Genomic DNA, 19007 nt, shown 5'->3' with positions numbered 1-19007 from the left:
CGATCATTTGCATACCAAAGCATTTCCTCTCGCGATTCATCCTTTCTAACGCACATCCCTTCCATGATTAATCACAATACGACTAAACCGTCGCTCCAACCTTGACGAACCAACTCGCAAAAATTCAGGTCACCGCAGTATATAATAAGCAGATTCGCGCATCAGAGGATCGAGCATTAGCGGTCCGGTATGCGCCGACCGAACGATCGACTAATACACGCACTGCAGAGCTGCGACAGGTGGAGAAAGTAGCTGTCTCTGGCCAAGGTCAGCGTCACGCTCAGCGCTCGCGTGAACCCTTTTCCCCTGTGTGCAGAGAGGTACAGAGGCAACGCGCGTGTCTATGCGTATATACAACTTATATATACTCGCTCTTATCGGAGCCTCGAGATCTCCCGCGCGCGTGTCTCTTCAACTGCGCGTTATGACACCGCCGGCTCCAGTTTCTTTGTCTCAGCGTTGGGTTTTTCATTATTTTTCTCTTTCTTTGTCGGATGCTTCGCTGTACTTGTATGGCGCACGAGCAGGAATTTGAGGATTATGATAGCCGTTTAACTCTTGTGGAGAACGTGTTCCAAGGATTTGAAAAACGTTCGATGAGCAGGAACAGTTGCCGAAGGAAAAAATAAACAATAGACTGCGTTCGCCAGCAACTTTAGTCTGTCGAATATGAAGTAACGTTTCGGTCCTCTCCGCACGCATGACGCGCTCAAAATTTTTCGTTATCCCGTTATTTGAAATTTAGGTTTTTAATTAATGACGGAGTACTAAATTTTACGTGAAGTATCTTTGTGCAAAATTCTCTGTGAAAATGCGCGAAATCATTCAAATTCAAGTCGGACAGTGCGGAAACCAGATTGGATCCAAGGTTAGCTTCGAGTGTGATTCTGTATTCATTTAAATTTCTGATCACATTATCAGACAGGACTGTAACTAAAAAACAATAGTTCTGGGAGGTGATATCGGGCGAACATGGCGTGGATCAGAAGGGTCAGTATCGGGGTAAGCTCAAGGTCGAGCTGGAGCGCATCAACGTCTACTATAACGAGGTCCAAGAGGGCAAGTACGTGCCGCGAGCGATTCTCGTTGACCTCGAGCCAGGAACCATGGACTCGGTGCGATCTGGGCCCTACGGAGAAATCTACCATCCGGACAACTTCGTCTTCGGAAACTCCGGAGCCGGTAACAACTGGGCCAAGGGTCACTACACCGACGGCGCCGAGCTCGTTGACAACGTCATGGAGGTCATCAGGCGGGAGACGGAGAGCTGCGATTGTCCCCAAGGTGATACCATAATATAATCTTCGTTGCAATGTGTATCCAAGACACGCCCGCACTGTCCCACGATTAAAACCGAAAACAATATCCAAGGATTCCAAATGACGCATTCGCTGGGCGGCGGCACTGGTTCCGGCATGGGAACCTTGATAATCTCGAAAATCCGCGACGAGTACCCGGATCGAATAGTCTCGACCTTCTCCGTGGTACCGTCGCCCAAGGTCTCGGACACCGTAGTCGAGCCGTACAACGCGACCCTCTCGATCTGCCGACTGATGGAATACACCGACCAGACTTACTGCATGGACAACGAGGCGCTCTACGACATCTGCTTCCGCACGCTCAAACTCGCGACGCCCACCTACGGCGATTTGAATAAACTCGTGTCCGCGACCATGTCCGGCGTTACCACTTGTCTTAGGTCAGCGACCTTTTTCGTATTCATTTCTTGGCTTATTCTTATCGCAGCGACCGGTGCGCTAATTGCGTTTCGAAATTGTGGGTAGCGGTATAATTTTTCTGATTTGAGAATCGTTGTGCTTTGATTATTTTAACTTTCTTTTACGACTATTTTATATCCGATGGCGGCTGTGGCTGCGGCTGTGTCTTTGTAGGTGGTGTCTCCGATGGAGGCTGTGGTTGCGTCGTTGGTGGCAACTTCGACTTTTCTTCTCTATAGCTTCTTCCATTATTCTTTGAAGTTTTTCGTCTGGGTCGGACCATATTTTTCAATATATCTTTGGATTCAGTAGCGAGGCTTCAGTGAATTTGCCGATTAAATCAATTATTTCATCGTCTTCAAGATACGTACGCTATCAAGATAAAACCTGAAGTAGTAGCGATGTACATTCTAATCTTTGTTACCTGGCATTTTTCTTACTCCTCTTTCAAGCTCATTTTTTTTTTCTTTCAAACACCACTCATAGTATTTAGGCATTCGATGTCGAACATTATTATTATTAGCTAGATTTTCGTCTAAAGCCAAACATTTGTTTTGAGAAAGCTCTCGATCAAGTTCAGATTCAATATGTTTGAACTTTTCAAAAATTGAAAAGAATTTTGTTCATTATCCGTAAGGATTTTTGCTTTTGATTCCCAAAAAAGTAATTATTATCACAGTCTATGATGTATCTTATTGTCAATAAACTAGAGTAAATTTATTTATAAGTATAGATATAGGAGGTAAATAATCTAGAGTAAATAAGCATATACTTGCTAAAAGCAACTTATATTCAGAAAATAACGATCATTCGCTACATCAATAAAAGTTTCTATGTAGAAATTTATTGTCTTTTTAACCTCTTCGTCGACTGAACCTATACTATTGCCGAAACTTAGAGGGTCTGAACTGAAAAAATAGAATCGAGAAGGCGCGAATTAATTTTCGATCGCAATTAGGTTAAAAAGCCAATTCAAAGTACAATAAGTCGCGGCGCTCTTCGATAGTACAGTGTACAAAACTTACACTCGCCATCGGGACGCTGCCACAAAAGATCATCAAAATGTTATAATTATGCGGAAAATCAAAACTTCGCATAACCCAAACAGGTTTCCCGGCCAGCTGAACGCCGATCTTCGCAAGCTGGCGGTAAACATGGTCCCGTTTCCACACGTGCACTTCTTCATCTCGGGCTTCGCGCCCCTCAGTCCGGAGACCAACATAAAGTACCGTTCCTGCTCGGTCCTCGAGTTGACCCAGCAGATGTTCGAGGCGCGCAACATGATGGTCGCTTGCGACCCGAGATGCGGCCGCTACCTCACCGTGGCTGCGATCTTTCGAGGCCGAATGTCGATGCGCGACGTCGACGAGCAGATGTATAATATCCAGCACAAAAACAGTCCCTACTTTGTCGACTGGATACCGAACAACGTGAAGACCGCCGTCTGCGACATTCCGCCGACGGGCTACACCATATCGGCGACCTTCATCGCAAACTCCACGGCTATCCAGGTGAGTTTATACCTTTGTGCGATCGATGGGATATTCCAGTTTTATAATCGTCCTTTTATCTTTCTGGATTATATTTTACGCAGGTACTGTTCAAGCGGATTTCCGAGCAGTTCTCGGCGATGTTCCGCAGGAAGGCGTTTTTGCACTGGTACACCGGCGAGGGGATGGACGAGTTGGAGCTGACCGAAGCCGAGGCTTGTTTGAATGATCTGATATCGGAATATCAGGAATATCAGGAAGCGACTGCCGATGAGTTCGCGGACTACGAGGAAGACGAAGAAGAGGAGGAGGATTACGCCTGACTTTGATGATTGCTCGGATATGCTTATGTCTACCGGTCTCTATTTGTACTGTTCTTTTTCACGCGTCATTTTTGTTCGTGCTTTTAAATTCGAAGTTTGTTACATATTTTGTTTTAATGTCTGTATAATTTGCTGTTATAACGTTTCGTATACTCAGTGGTGTAATGTGTGATGATGTCTTGGCTCTGATTAAAAGTTTGGTTCTCCCTCGCTAAAGTGTTTTGCCTTATAGCCCTAATTTTACATTATCATTTCGTAGTAGAGGCGAGTAAATTTGGCTATCTAACACAGCGAAATTCTATCACACTGAAATTCTTAAAATGAATAAAGAAGTAACTTTGCGGCTATACTTCTCAGTAAAGCAATATTTTCAAAAATTTCGTTAGCCGATCTTTACATAACATAATTAATCAGCTTATCCTAACGCTGGCAAAAACTGCTATCACTAATCAAGTCGAACAACGAAATAGACGACTATAGTTCAGAAAACATGAAGAAGAGAAGAAGAAGCGACGCTGAAACCGCAGAGAGCAAAGAAGGCGAGAAGACGAGCGAAGCAGTAGCGAGAGTGAGAAAGGAAGAGAGAAAAGGCCGCCGGCGCGTTTCCTTTCATCGCAAGTTGCATCGATATTACAGGCAGCGACTCGCGGCTCTTCTCACGGCCGCAGCGTACGACCATTTCACGGGCTAATGACGCGAGTCGGATCACCGCCCCCTTGTGTATAGGATCTTCTACTGCAGAGAGTTTTCGCGGTCGCGTAATCGCGCCGCGAAATCCCTCGGATCTTCTTGGCCCCAGTTCTCACGCTCTGCACTCGCGGAGACTATTTCCTCTCGTGTCCTTCGATGCTTTTTGCTATCTCATATTTGAAATGTTGTATTATATGAGTCGTTATATCTATAGACGGAGAAATTAGTAACAAAATTTCGTTGGCGCCTAACTCTATATTGATTAATACTAATATATTTTGATACTTTAGTAATCGTTGCTTTACATGTTCTAATTATTTGTACAACTTAATGCAATTTTACTATTTGTAATAATTATGATAAAATGTTCATGCTTATACATTAGCTAAAGATGAAATTCTAGTTTATATCGATAGAATGCACTGCAGCTTAAAAGTTCATATTCAAACAGAATTGAGCGTAGTACCTGTAAATGACGTGACACATAGTTTACAAAAGACGTCGTTATACACACGACGGGAACGAAGCGCGAGACGCTTACTTGCAAATCGATAATGCTATGGCTGTAAGAAAATGATCACCATGTTTGCCAAGATCGATGTACCCGCCTCGCACAGACTGCAGTTTGTGCTTGATATCATCGAAGAAGTATTTTATATTGGTTATCTATTTTTTTTTTTCATTGTTTAACATTGAAAGAAACTTTTCAGATATGTTTGTTTAAGCAAAGATGTGCTTATTACATTGATATCGGAATAACTATATCTCTATCACTCTTATGTCTTACAATAAATACAATCAATTTTTCTCAAAAATAGAACATCACTTTCAAACAGAATTTATATTTTTATTTACGCTGGGATATAGTTTAAACTATAAACATCAAGTGTAATAATCTTCATATAATGTAATTACTTTACACGACATCCAATTCATCTATAGCATTTCTTACACATGCTTTTTAAACATTAAATATATGCTATATAATATAATATCGCTTCGATATACAATTTCTGATACCAAAACTGTCATTAAATAAAATTTGTCTTTCATAACGATCCTAACATTGTTCTCCACGAATTTCTATACAATCACATTTCTATAAAAATAATCGATTTTTCACCAATCATCGTCAACTCAAGATGCTTTTTTCAAATCCATAAACTCGCTAACAATCCAATTGCAATTTCCGCGGCATTATAGAAAAAATTTTGATCATTTTCGAATCAATTCGTCGCAAGAAAACTCGGCAAAGCCGTAAAACAACATCAAGCACCGACAAATATTCGAGACCACCTCGAGAAACGCTGCAAATTATTACGGTAAATCGAATGTTGAAATCGATGTTTGCAGAGCCCGACGACTATAATTGCCGTCTACAAGTAAATCTCTCTCTCTCTCTCTCTCTCTCTCTCTCTCTCTCTCTCTCTCTCTCTCTCTCTCTCTCTCTCTGTCCCCGTCGAGTTTTTGCCTCTGGTTCGCCAGGTGCAAAAGTAACGTCAGGATGGATTAGACGAGCCGTGATGGAGTCGTTCTCTTCAAAGCACTGGTGTTCCGTTCCACTGGACCTGCGCGTCCTGCCATCTTCTCGGCAGCGTGAAATCATTTCATTTCGGTTAAATTCGTGCCAAACTCCGACTCTCTCCGGTTAGATTGGAAAAATTTTACGAGTCGCTGGGCATCGGGAATAATTTTATATTTTCCTGGCTTTTTATACGATGCGATTCGCAAATTTTTCCTCGATACGAATTAAAATACAAAAAAAGCACGATCTCACTTGGAATGAATGAGTTTCTCGAGCGGAGTAGCAGCGATGTCCATGGTCTCCCTGGCGGCGGAGCCCTCGATTCCCGATGCGTTTTCTCGGGCTCTGGTATCCACGGTTAACGTAGCATGACTCCCACCGCAAGTGTAGTACTGCAGATCGAACCTGCAGACCATTAAGTTGAGAGGCAGCGGTTATTATTACGCGAATCCTCTTCCTACGTCAGATTGCACGGTATAAGACTCCGAGCGCGCTTTTCCTCATTTCGATTCATTGCACTTTATCTGCATCCTGCGCTATTTGCATTGAGCGGAGCTCTCTTTTCTTCGACGAATTATTATTTGTTTTATTGTAATTAATAAAATTGAGGAAATCATTACCGCCTCTCAGCGTGATAGTTCCTCAGCAGTTCTCTGTTGGTGTTGAAAAGGACTCCGTGGTGTCCCAGACAGAGAGTCACCCAAATTGGCAAGCTTGGCGTTTTTAGCCTGGAACCGGGCTGCTTGCTGGCCGTGGTGTCACCCTCGTGCACCAGGAAGCCGATCTCGCTACGGACCAGCACACCCCATTGCGGTATGGCCTGAGAGAGTTTTGGAATTGCGATTGTTATATAGGTGGAGGATTTTTAATTAGCAGAATGTTGGTATTTTTTTTAATGCGTACGTAAGTGTTTTCATCGCCGACGTGAATCACGCCGTTGTGGAGGTGGGGTGACGCTCTACCGGTGATCGCGAGGACGACCAGAGATAAAGGACCCTCTTCGGGACAACCGCTTAGAATCGATGCCCTGGGATCTTCCATGTCGTTTCGGACCCTGGAGATTTAAAGCGTTTCAATATGAATTGAAGATGTGTTTTTACCAATAGCTACAATTATTATAGTAACTCATCAGTGTACGAAAATATTTACTTGGATAATCCTCGGGATAAAATGGCACTGTATAAGAGTATCTTTGCACCTGGACCCCCTTCGTCTTGAAACTGCGTATTAGAAGAGCGTAACGTTATTTTTAGCGCATAGCTCTAGTGAAAAAGGGCACATTGAAGATACGTACCAAGTATAAATATCTCTTAATAAAAATTTCGAGATCATCCAAAGTCGTGAACTCGAATAAGTGTAACTGAAATCACAAAAAGTCCTTCGTTTTACGCACAAAAATACATCCCGTAACATTATTTCAGTGCATAGATGCAAAAAAAGTGTCAAAAACTTTCTCAACCTCCGATAGCTTGTTCTCACCTTCAAAAAATTTAGCGAAACATTGATTAAATTGTACGAACGATGTTTGGAACGACGTTAATATAAGTTTTGAAATCTGGCTCTATGCCATATTTCTCTAAAACTTTGTATAATATCGTGCAGTGCGAATCTTCGATTTCTCCGCAAACTTTTCAACTTTCACTACAGCGGGGCTCAAGTGAATGTAAATCACATGCTTCTGTTGACGAATCATCGATAAGCGATTTGATCTAAATGCATTTATCAAACTACGTTATAATTTCTAAAAGGTTGTTATAATAAAATTACGCTTTATCCTTAGTCGAACATGTATAACAACACTACATACCACACTGCACCGAGCTCTCGATCGATCGGAGGAACCTCCGAGAAATACCACCGGAACGCAATAACAACAACAAAACAATCACTCCCGGCATTTCAAAGAGGCTCCTCCTCTCGCCGATCGCGCAACAACGACAAAAAGCGCGACAACATTTCGAGATGGGACCTACAGTTTCCGTCAGTCCATCCTGAAAGTATTGCACGCTGTGCTGCAGATACGGCGTCTCCTGCGGCAGAACCACCACAGCTTTGGGTATGTTGAGGCTGCTGGCCGCGCTGTTGAAGCTCGCGCTCGCGTTCTGCACCGCGAAGCCACCCGCGCATCGCCAGATTATCTCGGCTATCGAGGCGGTCAGAACCACCACCTGCTTCTCGTAGCTCGGCTTCAGCAACCTGCGAGGGTTATACGCATTTTTTTACACGTATCGTTGCGGGAAACCGGAAATTATTATCATGCACCGCCTGCGTGGGAGTCGGGGGCTGAACGGTGCGTCATTAGTGATGTGCGTAAGTATAGAGAGAGGCGGAGTGCGCTGGTAAGTGTATACTATGGCTTATCAGATTTATATTTGAATTTCGCGCCAAATTCTTTAGGGTTGAGAATATACGTTCACTCACACATCCGGCGAACAGCGTGTCTCCTGCTTGGTGAGTTTGAACAGAAAGTGCTTGAGCATTATCGCCTGAACCGCGGTGATGAGTCCCCTAGTGGAGTTTCGAGGTGCCCTCAAACCGAAGCTCAAGTTCTGACCGACTGCTCTAAGCGTCAGACCGGTCCGAGCCCACTCGGCCTTTGGTGGACTTGCACAGCTCCCAAAGACCAACATTCGCAAGGCCTTTAAGAGACACACACGTGATATCGAATAAAAATATATAAAATCACACAGACACAGACAATTAACATAGTAGTATCGACTTACCATGCATGTCTCCTCGTCGATGGGTGTACCACCTGTTACCGGCGTCTTGGCCAGAGTTCTCGTGTTTCTCGGATAGAGGATCCGCTCTGCGAACAGAAAACCAATCCCACACACTGGCGTTATTATTATATACGTTTCTCGATGATATATAATTATCGATCGATGAACCTGGATAAAGCTCGTCCGGTTCAGCCATCAGAGCGGCGCACTTGGCTGCCCTCACGGACAGGGTCATCATCTTTAATTTTTATTATTTTCAACGTATTTTCGAATCTAAACTCTCCGGAGCGTATGGCACGGTCACTACTGCCGAGCGACGCGAAGAAACTATCTGATATCAATTGAAGCGTCGCGGCAGCTTTTATAGGCGCGATGTATACGCGAAGCCCGACACGAAACATGTCAATTTGGACGTTTAAAGGGAAACTTTAGTGCCGCCGCTGGCCCAATAACGTGTCCGATGCGAAAACGCGATATCCGTTCGTTTCTTGGCAAAGCCTCGCGGGGGCGGAGGGGCGGGAGGGATTCTTACCCTCTCTCACGTGTCACCGGCGTCGCACAGCGTATGTGCGTGTGTAATATATGTGTGTCGTATTAGGTGCCTGCCAAGTTCACTGCCGAAGTGCCAGGATATAGATCGTTGACGAGAGATCGATCTCACTTTGCAGTGCGAGATTTAATTAGAAACGCGACGGGTGATATGGTTTTCGCGTGAATCTAGTTAAACTTGGGTGATTGATGCTTGTGCTACGTACGCGAGGAATTTGAGATTCTGTGACGGATCGACCTAGGGGTTTGACCTTTCGTTGGATTCGTCCTCCTTCCACGCGTTTATCTTATAATTACTAACCGATTGTTGTGTTGCTTATCTATTATAAATAATAAGTTATGTCTTTTCAAGGAATCATTTGGATTTCCATATGTTAGAAATGAATAAATAGTAAATCTTTAATTGGATAGTAAATCTGGAATTTCTTTATTCCTGATAAACTATATTATATGAAAAATCGCTTTATACCGCTTTTTCATTACTAGAGCGTAAAGTTCAACTTTACGCATGGTTGAAATCGGTATATGTAATAAGATAAGTATTTCGCACATGTGCGTAAATATCTAACTAAAAGTTGTGCGTTACGCACACAATGTCAAAAAAGTTGTTTCAGTGGAGCATTGACCTTTTTCCAATAAATTTTCTCACAATAACTACACACATAAACCCTCATTTGTTTAATTTATTAAAAAAAGAAAAAAAAACATCATCACTTAAACTAACTACTTTTCATTACATCATTTGTCTACAGAAGCATCGTGCAAACGAAACAAGCTTTGAAAAAAAACAACAAGGCATATCATACACACAAACAGATATAATGAGCAAATCTTCCAGCTAACTCCTCTCTACTGGCCAAACACACACACACACACACACACAAAGGCGCGCAGCCGTTCCAGCGCTTAGCGTGTCGGCACGTAATGAAGATCCGATTATGAATTCGTGTCGGAACTAGCACGTGCATTCGCCGATTGCAAAGTTTCGTGTATACATGTATACAGAGGAGCGTTGCGAGCTACTTCCTGGAATACACCCATCTTCCGTCTCTAGCGCGTTTGGATATTCCGCGTTCCAAGGGTTCGCACGAGCGCGCGAAAACGCGAGGAATATTCATGTCTGACCTTGTCTTTTCACGTTGCGGTGCTGCAATGGTTCTCATTGCTGCTGAGGGCGACGTTATAATTTGTTTGTAAATTTTTGAGGGCGATTATTGCAGTTACATTTTTTAATGCTGGGGTTATCGAATAAAATTGAATCACGTTCGAATGATTTGGTATCACTTTTCAACACTGTTTGCACCATCTGACGTAGTCCTATTATATTATAATATATCAACAGAAGGAAAGCAAAACTACAGTATAGTAAATTCACTATCGAACTAATTAACGATTAAAAAAAACAATATAACCAAAGAAGCTTGCAATTAATCACACACACACACACACACACAAAGAATACGACAAGCACCGCACAAGTATACCTAGAAGAGAGTTTTTCTCCCGGTTTTTCTCGACAGCCTTAGCGAACTTGTTCATTTCACAAGCAGCGTCGAAGCCCAACTGACTCGGAGCTCTACAAAAAATTTCGAAAATCGAATGATGCAACCCCGACACCCCGTCACCCAAATTGATATGTCAGAGAGCGATGCGTAATGTGAATATTTCGTGTTCGAATGAAGTGCAAAAATATTCCTTTCTCTCTAGCTTCATCAAAATGCATAAAACATATATACATACGAAAAGAAGCTTCGACACCAAAGAATCTAGCATGTCGCGCGTCGTAAAAAGCTCGGATCCAGCGCTGGAATTAATATTTCCTCGGCTCGCGGTAATTGAACCGTGTCACGCGGATATCGTATAAACGGAACACGCGCCAAGTACCTCCTCCGCGTTATAATAGACAAAATTGTATGCTTTGACACTCATGGCGTTGTATCGATGGTGTGACTCTCTTTCCGATGAATTTTTCCGAAATAAGCTGATGGAAGATTTCGCACGCAATGTATCGATCAAATAGACCTGTGCAACGACATATATATTACGTCGAATGAATTTAAAGCTCGCGCACGAACTGGTATTATCTCGGCTCGGCCAAAATAATGAAATAAGCACCTCCTGCAAGCCCGACTTCAATTCTAAAAATCCCCGAAAGCTCCATGTCGTTCCTCCGAACGAAAAAGCTTCGCAAGCTCCGACGGATCGAAGCCTCGGGTGAAAATAACACACTGCATCACGGGAAAGTTAAATTACACATTACCTCTATCCCTGAGGTAAGTAGGTTTCTCGCGGCGCAGCTCGCAGGGTCGGCAGATTACAGTCCTGGGCGTGCTGGGCATCGGCGGGGGCGTCGGTGGCCTGCTCCTGCCGGCGTTATCCGGCATCGTCCCGATCGGCTCCTCCATCGTCCTTTCGTCCCTCGTGTGTTTCACGCTAATCACCGCATTTTCCTCAGCTAAAGCTTCCACTCCCAGAGCGATCGAGTCTTCCTCTGCGCGTCATCGTAAGTCGAAGCGACGAGCAATAGGAGGTCCTTGTGCAAGGAGCAAGTAGTAGCGAGCGCAATGTGGTCGGACGCGGCTTTGCGTTGACTGACACGGGGGCTCGAGCCGCTCGGTGTAATTGTTGCACCGCCGGTATGCATGTGTATACATACATAATATACGTGTATAGACACACAAAAGCGCGCCGCCGAGGCCGAGGGGCTATCTCGCGGCTCCATCGGCACCTCTAGGCATGTATAGCTGTGCGCGCGGGGTGGATACGTTCTTCCTGCTGCACATCGCAGCGGCTGGTGTGGGTGTACGTAGAGGCTCTTTATACCAGGAATGCGATCGAGTGTGCCGAGAGGTTCTATTTGATTTCGCTAGCGGGCTACGTACGTGTGCGCGGGTGGTTGGATCCTCTGTGCACCGCCATATGTGCTTTTCCGATCATTATTCGACCTTAGCTCTGCAGAGCTGGCCTATTAGCTGCAGGAGGAAATTGCCGACAGGAAGCAGCTCGTTATGCTGGTATAGACTTGGGAGATTCTTGTCTGTGTATACCTATAGGATACAAGTTTTTTCGATTAATTCGATGATGGATTAAGCCGATTTTAGCTTGAGCTTGCGGGTTTATCAGTATGGATTTTTTTTTTTTTTTTTGCAGAAAGCGCGAAACTGCTAACTGCCACGTACGTACAAGGCGATAGCACGCCACAAACAAACAGACGAACACCTGAAGCGCCAACGATCGATTAACTTGATGTAGTTGGGAATCTGAACGTTTCTTCATATACGTGTATGTATGTAGGTGTGAAATAGAGATAAGTCACTGGGCTAGATCATTACCAGCGTACGATTATGGATTGCTATAATTAAAAATTTGAAATAAATATCAACTAGAATTTTTATGTTAGAACAAAAGATAAACGTAGCTTTTTGAAATTATAAAAATTATGCAAATGCAAAACTTATTTAGTTCCGAACAGCATTCTCTATTTTCACTTATTTCATAATCATGACGAGGAAGGAAGTTAAGTGTGAATCAAGGGCTCTTGATCGACTTTGAAAAGTCTTGGAGTTGGAGATGTTCAAGGAGAGCACGGGAGGCGTGCAATACTCGCTAGACCGAAATTAGATATTTTCTTGCACGCAATCTAACCAAAATCAAAGACTATGGAGGGGATGTATGCACTTTGTTTGTACGCATTGTTATGAAATTGCAATGCATCGAATTTCACGAAATTGTGCAAATAAATTTGTTGTTTGGCCCGTCGATAACTCACGATTTGGCAGAACAATAAGATGTTTACCATATACGTTATTGAATCTATAAAAAAGTCGTAGCTGTAAGAGAGAAAGCAATCGAATCTACTCTATCCACAAATCATAAAGGCCAAAATAAAAACATAGCTTTTTTCTAAAATTACTCATTTACATTTTCTGTAAGTAATTTATTTATTTTTTTTTTACAATTCTCGTATAAAATAGTAAAGAACGATAAATTGCACTTCAAGACATCTTGTATCAACAAGAAAGCATTAAAACACTGCAATCAAGCAGTATTTCTTTAGTTGCATTTCGTTCGAACATGTAAAATAACATACATAAATAACAAGTATTAATAATTATATAAAGACGAATAAATATTTGAGTTTCAATTATAATTTCAATATTACCATTTCAATAGTACAAGAAAAACGTTTTCTACATTCTGACATTTCCAATTCAAACGGTGCAACGGTGTTCCATATTAAAATTGTTCAAACTTTGCTTTTACTTCTTCACGTGAGATAAGAAGATGAAGATCAAAAACTTGGAAAATATAAGACCCGTTCCAGCCGATTGGAAGCGACCAGCTGGACCACCTCACGTTTGGCAGCAACTGGAGGTCGAAGAGCAACTGAACGATGGTACAACAGAACGCATTCGAAACATCATTCAAGACATTCCAGAGGACAGATATGACGAAGTCGTCGAGTACATGTCAAACTTCTTTCTCGCCGAGTTGAACATTTTCGTATCTTTGAGTTAGTAACAAATATAAGATTTTTCCTAATTTTTATACTAAACAAATTCGAAGGAATATTATACATAAAATTATTGTCATTGTAGAGCTCAAGGAATACAAAGATGCAATTGAAGATTACCGAAAACTTATAAAACATTTTCTGAATGAAAATATAAGTATCGGTGCATTCAAGCTGGGTTCTGACGACTCATTACTAGAACTAGTTGCAGTTAACGTCCTGTTTGTCGAAACTAAAGAAGCCAACAAATCTTTAGAGAATATCGTGGTAACCTACAGGATGAATTACTTTTTTTTCACACAAGAACTATACTGACCATGTTCTAATTTTGTTTTAGACAAACTTCAAAAGCAGGTCATTGAAAAAGTATTGCAACTTCAAGAGCAAGATTTTGAAAAACGTTGACATTTACAGAACGTACGGAGTAGATAAATACATCTGTTCAGCAGGTCTTCTCCGGCGTTTCTCCGGCTTTCCGTGGTCAAGAACTTGGGGTACGCTTACTCGAATTTAGGTAACATTTTTTTCTGTACTAATTATACAAACACTTGCATTATGTTGGTTGACTTTTTTGAAAAAAAAACCATAGAAACGACATTGGCCGAAAACACGAGATAGCTATTACTTCGACAGTCTTCACGGGAGTTCAGGCTCAGAAGCAAGCCAAACGTTCCGGATTTGAAACCAATCTTAGTCTAAACTACGTGGAAATATTAGACGACGACGGCCGACCAATGTTTCTAGATATCGATCTGCGTTCCCAGGGTGCTATTCTGAAGATAATGTCAAAAAAAGTGCTGTAGTAAACTTCACATGATCATTGAATGATGATCTATCGTGAACACTATCATCGAAATAAAGCACCCAGCACATAACGATATTATTCCCAAAAAACTTTCCTTCATCACAGTTGTTTCTTCAACATCCAGATCTCTTTCTTCTCGTAAACTATGCTGATCTTGCTGATGTTTCCAAAATTTTGGGATTCCTGATTCAACAATTTTTTGCAGAAACAAATTAAACACTTCAATGTAAGGGGAACCTCGTTCAAATGAAAACGCTATGTTATCGCTATTCGTCGTTAATTTCGTAATTTTCATGATCGGAATACCGTTGAGTAATACGGATTGTTTGACCACATATTTCCTATTCAATTCATAGGTCATGCAGAAAGAGGGTTGATTTCTTTGCACATTTTCTCTGAAGCAGTCGTCATAATTATTTGTTTGCTTTATTCTAGACTTTAACTTGTGGATCACTTCGTTTCCATCATTCGAAAATTCTTCGAATATTGTTATCGGCATCAAAAGTGGCAAATTTGAATTATAGATTTCATCGTAAGTATTGAATTCAGTTTTCGATTTTATTACCTTGACATCGGTTAACTCCGATATCAGATTCACTTGCTACGATCGCGAATCCCATTAAAATCACGGGTAAAATGGTCATCAAGAAATATACGTTCGGTGATATCACTACTGTTGAATATACCAAATTAGGCGCCAAAATAACGCAGTAACTTGTTCCAAAATGTATGCTTCCTGCGACTTACATAGTGTACAGCGATGTACCAGTCATTGTTGCTGTTTGTATCATATTTAATTCGTTGCTTGCCAATTTCAAATATATCTTGTACTTGTCGCGTATTGACGTAGGATGAAACGTTTGATAAGTTAGATTAAGATTAACTCTTTTGGAAAACGTTTCTATGTATTTAACATCGACGCCATCGGCTACGATTTCGTTATCTTCGTTTTCAAAGTAACTTATGTAAGGTGGATCATTGTACAGAGGTATTTTGAAAGGATAATTATTCATGTCGTTGAGTTTTTGCGGAAAAAGTTTATTGTGATCACTTACATTTGCGGCGATTATAATATCTGTGAAAGGATTGTAAATAATCTTTGTCGGCAAGTTAGATTCATCAAGCATTAAAATGGTAACGACAAGAAAATTGTTTTCCCAAGCAATCCGTAAAATGCTCCTAAGGCATTGTTCTGATGTGTTGTTCGAACCGAAAACAAATATTAAACATTTCGGTCTTTGTGGTACTGGTGCAATATCAACAAAATATTTAAACAGCTCTTTTAAGTTCTCGACGTCATTAACATTGTCATTTTTTGAGTTGTGTAAAATCACGTACAGAACTCTAACTTCTCTTGGATTTTTATGAACTGGCACATTCAAGGATCTATTATCGCCCAAAAATTTAATTTCAGCCAAGTCAATTGACATCACTGGAAACAGACGTATCATTTTTTTTTGCGCAATGTCGTTGCGCAATGTTGAAGTGAACCCTATAACCTGGTAAGAATTGACTTTCTCAGCTATTCGAATCATAATACCGTCAGTCAGTCATCAATAGCCAATCAGCAGCACAGCAGTGCAATTTTTGTTGACAAAATATTATGAACACTAAGAAAAATACGACAACCATATTTTCACTCTAGTTTTACTGTTTTCCATGAAACACAAATATAGCAGGTTCCATATTTCCGCGAAAGGTAAAATGCAACTGAACATTCTGTGATCGTTAAACAAAAAAAAAATCGATTCTACGGGCTCCCATATGCAAATTATACAGTTTGACAGGGTTTTATTACCCATTATTGTTTAAAGATCGATTTTTAAAAAAAGATTCCATTTTGAAAAATGTTCACTCCTTCAGTCTAGTGCGCAATAGCGGGAGTGCGTAAAGTTAGCCTTAATAATATGCAGTATATATTACAAATCACTATATAAAGCGCGTGTGCGATTGATCTAATAATTCGAGCGCAGCAATCTAGGGAATCGCGTTTTTCGCGCGATAGCTGCAGAGAATATATAACAGGTGCAAACTTACCACCGGCTCCTGATCGATACTGGCGCGAGACCGTGCCCGCGGTGGCCAATGCTCTCGCCACGGCGTTGAGCTTCCTCGCGCCGCTGGACTTCTTCGCTACCATTGCGCTGCTGCCACGGCTGCGTCGTACCGACACAAAACAGACGGGGTTATACGTGTGGCTTCGGGGTGTTGCTTGTATATTTATGTGCCGCTATACTGCAGTGTGAGGAATATCGCGCCTTTGATGCGCTTGAACTATGTATGCTATACTGGTTATTTGGATGGGAGCGGATAGGTGTGCAATTTTTATTCGATTTTTCAATTCATATAACTATCACGATGCGCTGACGAAAGTTTTTTAATAAATTACCATAAGACATACTCCGCCAACTGGTCATCGTCGATTTCACTTGGCAAGAACATTTTGAACTTATATGAATCAGACAATCAGGTTCTTCCGAGCCACTTTCGATTTCGGTCACTTCTGAACAGTCAAATATTATATACAGGCTATTAGCTTCACTTTGACAGGAGCGAATGCTTTCGACGGATGTCCGCGAGTTTGTATGCGGCGCATCAGACTATTGCAGTAGTGGTCGGTTCGGGCGGAAGGAGAATCGTTATCGGGACGGATCTCCCGATTTTCGTAGGAAGGGATGATGCGAAAGAGAACCAAAACACGGAGAGTAAGAGAAAAAAATAAAAGTGAGATTGAGTGACTGTGTCACGAAAGTGTCGTCCTTAACGCCTTCGAACAAATCGCTTTGACCTTCGCTCGGGACAAGCTTCCTTATCTTGATAATTTCCGAATATCGTGTGATTTTCGGGAATCGGAGATGTATGCATGTGATTATCTATTTAGGAAGTAATCGATTTGTTATTATTTTAATATAATTTCTTATATCTGAATAATTGAATATTGATCACTTTTATTTTTCAACATAGTGTAGATCGGTTTACTACTTGCGATTTCATTACGATCTATTGGAAGCAACTTGCTTGATTTTGTGAAATCAAGATATTCCGCGATCAATCGAAAGCTCAAACGATCTTCAACACCGCATTTCATTATTGCTATTTCCTGTAAAAAACATTCGCTTCACTTCGAAAACGCGAAAAAAGTTCCCATCCAATTCGCATTATCCACCACTAAAGTTTGATCGAAAAAAACCTGAGAAAATTTCAACACACGTGCACGTGTCCCAATAACCTGCTCGCCGAGAGCTATAGCACACAGCCCTATACCTACAGAAAAGAAAATCGAAGAGCAGCGCATGTGTGCGCGCCAGTCTAAAAGTCGCTCGTCAGAGCGAAGAAGTCGAGAGAGAGAAAAGGAAGAAGCAGAGAGTGAGCTTACAGGTATATAGAGAGAATTCGGAAAAGCTCGATAAAACGTATACATATATATAGTGAGTCGGTACCAGGGCGCGAAGCCGCTTATACTCGTGCAGGTGGGGGTTGTGTCATGTCAGGTGTCGTAGCTGCGCGCGTAGTCTCATTACCAAACACGCGCGCATAGGTACACCTTCGTGACGCGGTTCGATTGTCAGTGAAAATTGACCTGTGCACTTCAGCTCCGCATTTCTTCCCTACAGCCGCGGCCGGAGAGAGCTATTAATCGACGCCCGTTTTTTCCATCTCGTGCCCCGCCGTATAACGATTATGATTGCCGCGCGAGGAGGGAGCTTTTAGAACGCGATAAAACGGCCTTTTACGAGCTGACTATACGTGTGTGTGTGCGAGCTTGAGTATTTTTGGAGAACGAAAGGCGATTCATCGATGACTGCTGTAATGTGATTTCCATTTTCAATGTCGTTTCTTATTGATTTTTATAAAAAAAATTGAATTTTGTTGTATAATTTAAAGTGTTTTACAGCGTTACGTTATTTATACCGTGATGTAATATTTTTGTCACCGAACATTTTTAAAGCCGCTAACAAAAATATCAACAACTGTTCGCACGCTGTAGCAAACTGTAATCATTTTACGAGAAAACTTTTTTCATAGCTTTCCATTCGTTTTGGAAATAACTAAAATAAAGTTACTTCTAGCCTGCTGTACACCTCAAAGAAAAATCCAAACTAATTAAAAATAACTTATCTTATTAAAACAGTGTACAGAGATTAGGATGAAAAGCAGAAATTGCAACTTTCAGTTTGGCTGATTCAGATTAAAAGTTACGCCGTATACAATTAAATCTAAACAAAAAAATAAACAAACAAAACTATTCCACTCGAAACTTCGTTACGCATAAAGTTCTACCGAGTTCGTGTCGAAAAGTTTTGTTCAACAACACTTAACCCGCTTCCGATTCTCGCAAGAAACGTTTCTTGCGAGTATTCGAAACTTTTCAAAAGTTGGATTCTCCGTTTTGTTCAATGAAAACGTATCGTACTTATGCAAATCAAGAGCGATTTTCACTAAAAATTACTCACTTAGTATTAGTACTTTCCATGGCAGTGCACATGATGTGAAAAAACAGAGTTAACGACGAATATCAGCTTGCTCCTTCTCGCTCTAACGAATTCCGACTTCAGCGAGTGGGAGCTTGAATTACACAGATTTAAGGACACGACCGGCGAGTATAACTTAGTTGCAGTTGCTACAGGTAGAGGGCAGCTTGATGACGGTGCAACGAAATTAAAATGACTT

The 19007-nt window shown here is 41.6% G+C and overlaps 2 protein-coding genes across 5 annotated transcripts; one reads left to right on the top strand and one right to left on the bottom strand.

The window, feature by feature from the left end:
• Window positions 1-618: 618 nt before the first annotated feature.
• Window positions 619-3741, top strand: LOC100116454 (tubulin beta chain-like). Of its 2 annotated transcripts, none has more exons than XM_001600184.6 (5): window positions 619-868; window positions 948-1284; window positions 1372-1699; window positions 2827-3229; window positions 3313-3741. In XM_001600184.6, exons 1-5 carry the CDS (start codon window positions 812-814, stop codon window positions 3529-3531), a joined length of 1344 nt encoding a protein of 447 aa, XP_001600234.1. In that variant the 5' UTR covers window positions 619-811; the 3' UTR covers window positions 3532-3741. The 2 variants fall into 2 exon arrangements, with proteins under 2 accessions (XP_001600234.1, XP_032456495.1); XM_032600604.1 differs by having other exon boundaries at window positions 778-868; window positions 922-1284.
• On the bottom strand, window positions 3648-18914 carry LOC100117171 (inactive ubiquitin carboxyl-terminal hydrolase MINDY-4B). 3 transcript variants are annotated; one of them, XM_008205003.4, is made up of 11 exons: window positions 18791-18914; window positions 16374-16492; window positions 8470-8555; window positions 8168-8385; window positions 7720-7942; window positions 7041-7106; window positions 6896-6966; window positions 6650-6800; window positions 6367-6566; window positions 5999-6151; window positions 3648-5805 (listed from the first exon to the last, which is right to left on the bottom strand). In XM_008205003.4, the coding sequence occupies exons 1-11, from the start codon at window positions 18820-18822 to the stop codon at window positions 5760-5762; spliced, it is 1365 nt and encodes a 454-aa protein (XP_008203225.2). In that variant the 5' UTR covers window positions 18823-18914; the 3' UTR covers window positions 3648-5759. The 3 variants fall into 3 exon arrangements, with proteins under 3 accessions (XP_008203225.2, XP_016842779.1, XP_016842780.1); XM_016987290.3 differs by lacking the exons at window positions 16374-16492; window positions 18791-18914 and adding an exon at window positions 11279-12042; XM_016987291.3 differs by lacking the exons at window positions 16374-16492; window positions 18791-18914 and adding an exon at window positions 8638-8810.
• Window positions 18915-19007: the final 93 nt, after the last annotated feature.

The sequence above is a fragment of the Nasonia vitripennis genome, chromosome 5 (genome assembly GCF_009193385.2).
Source record: "Nasonia vitripennis strain AsymCx chromosome 5, Nvit_psr_1.1, whole genome shotgun sequence".
NCBI classification, from domain to species: Eukaryota; Metazoa; Arthropoda; class Insecta; order Hymenoptera; family Pteromalidae; genus Nasonia; species Nasonia vitripennis.
Note: the sequence above shows the minus strand (reverse complement) of the source record. Positions and strands in the feature narration are given on the sequence as shown.

Bases quoted from the DNA above. Each gene is read 5' to 3' on its own strand.
- LOC100116454 (XM_001600184.6), top strand. From the start codon at position 812: ATGCGCGAAATCATTCAAATTCAAGTCGGACAGTGCGGAAACCAGATT. The intron at 869-947 runs GTTAGCTTCGAG...AAAAAACAATAG, and splicing joins GAAACCAGATTGGATCCAAG to TTCTGGGAGGTGATATCGGG. The intron at 3,230-3,312 runs GTGAGTTTATAC...TATTTTACGCAG, and splicing joins CAAACTCCACGGCTATCCAG to GTACTGTTCAAGCGGATTTC.
- LOC100117171 (XM_008205003.4), bottom strand. From the start codon at position 18,822: ATGTGCACTGCCATGGAAAGTACTAATACTAA. The intron at 8,386-8,469 runs GTAAGTCGATAC...TGTCTCTTAAAG, and splicing joins TCGACGAGGAGACATGCATG to GCCTTGCGAATGTTGGTCTT. The intron at 5,806-5,998 runs GTGAGATCGTGC...GCTGCCGAGAAG, and splicing joins GAGAAACTCATTCATTCCAA to ATGGCAGGACGCGCAGGTCC.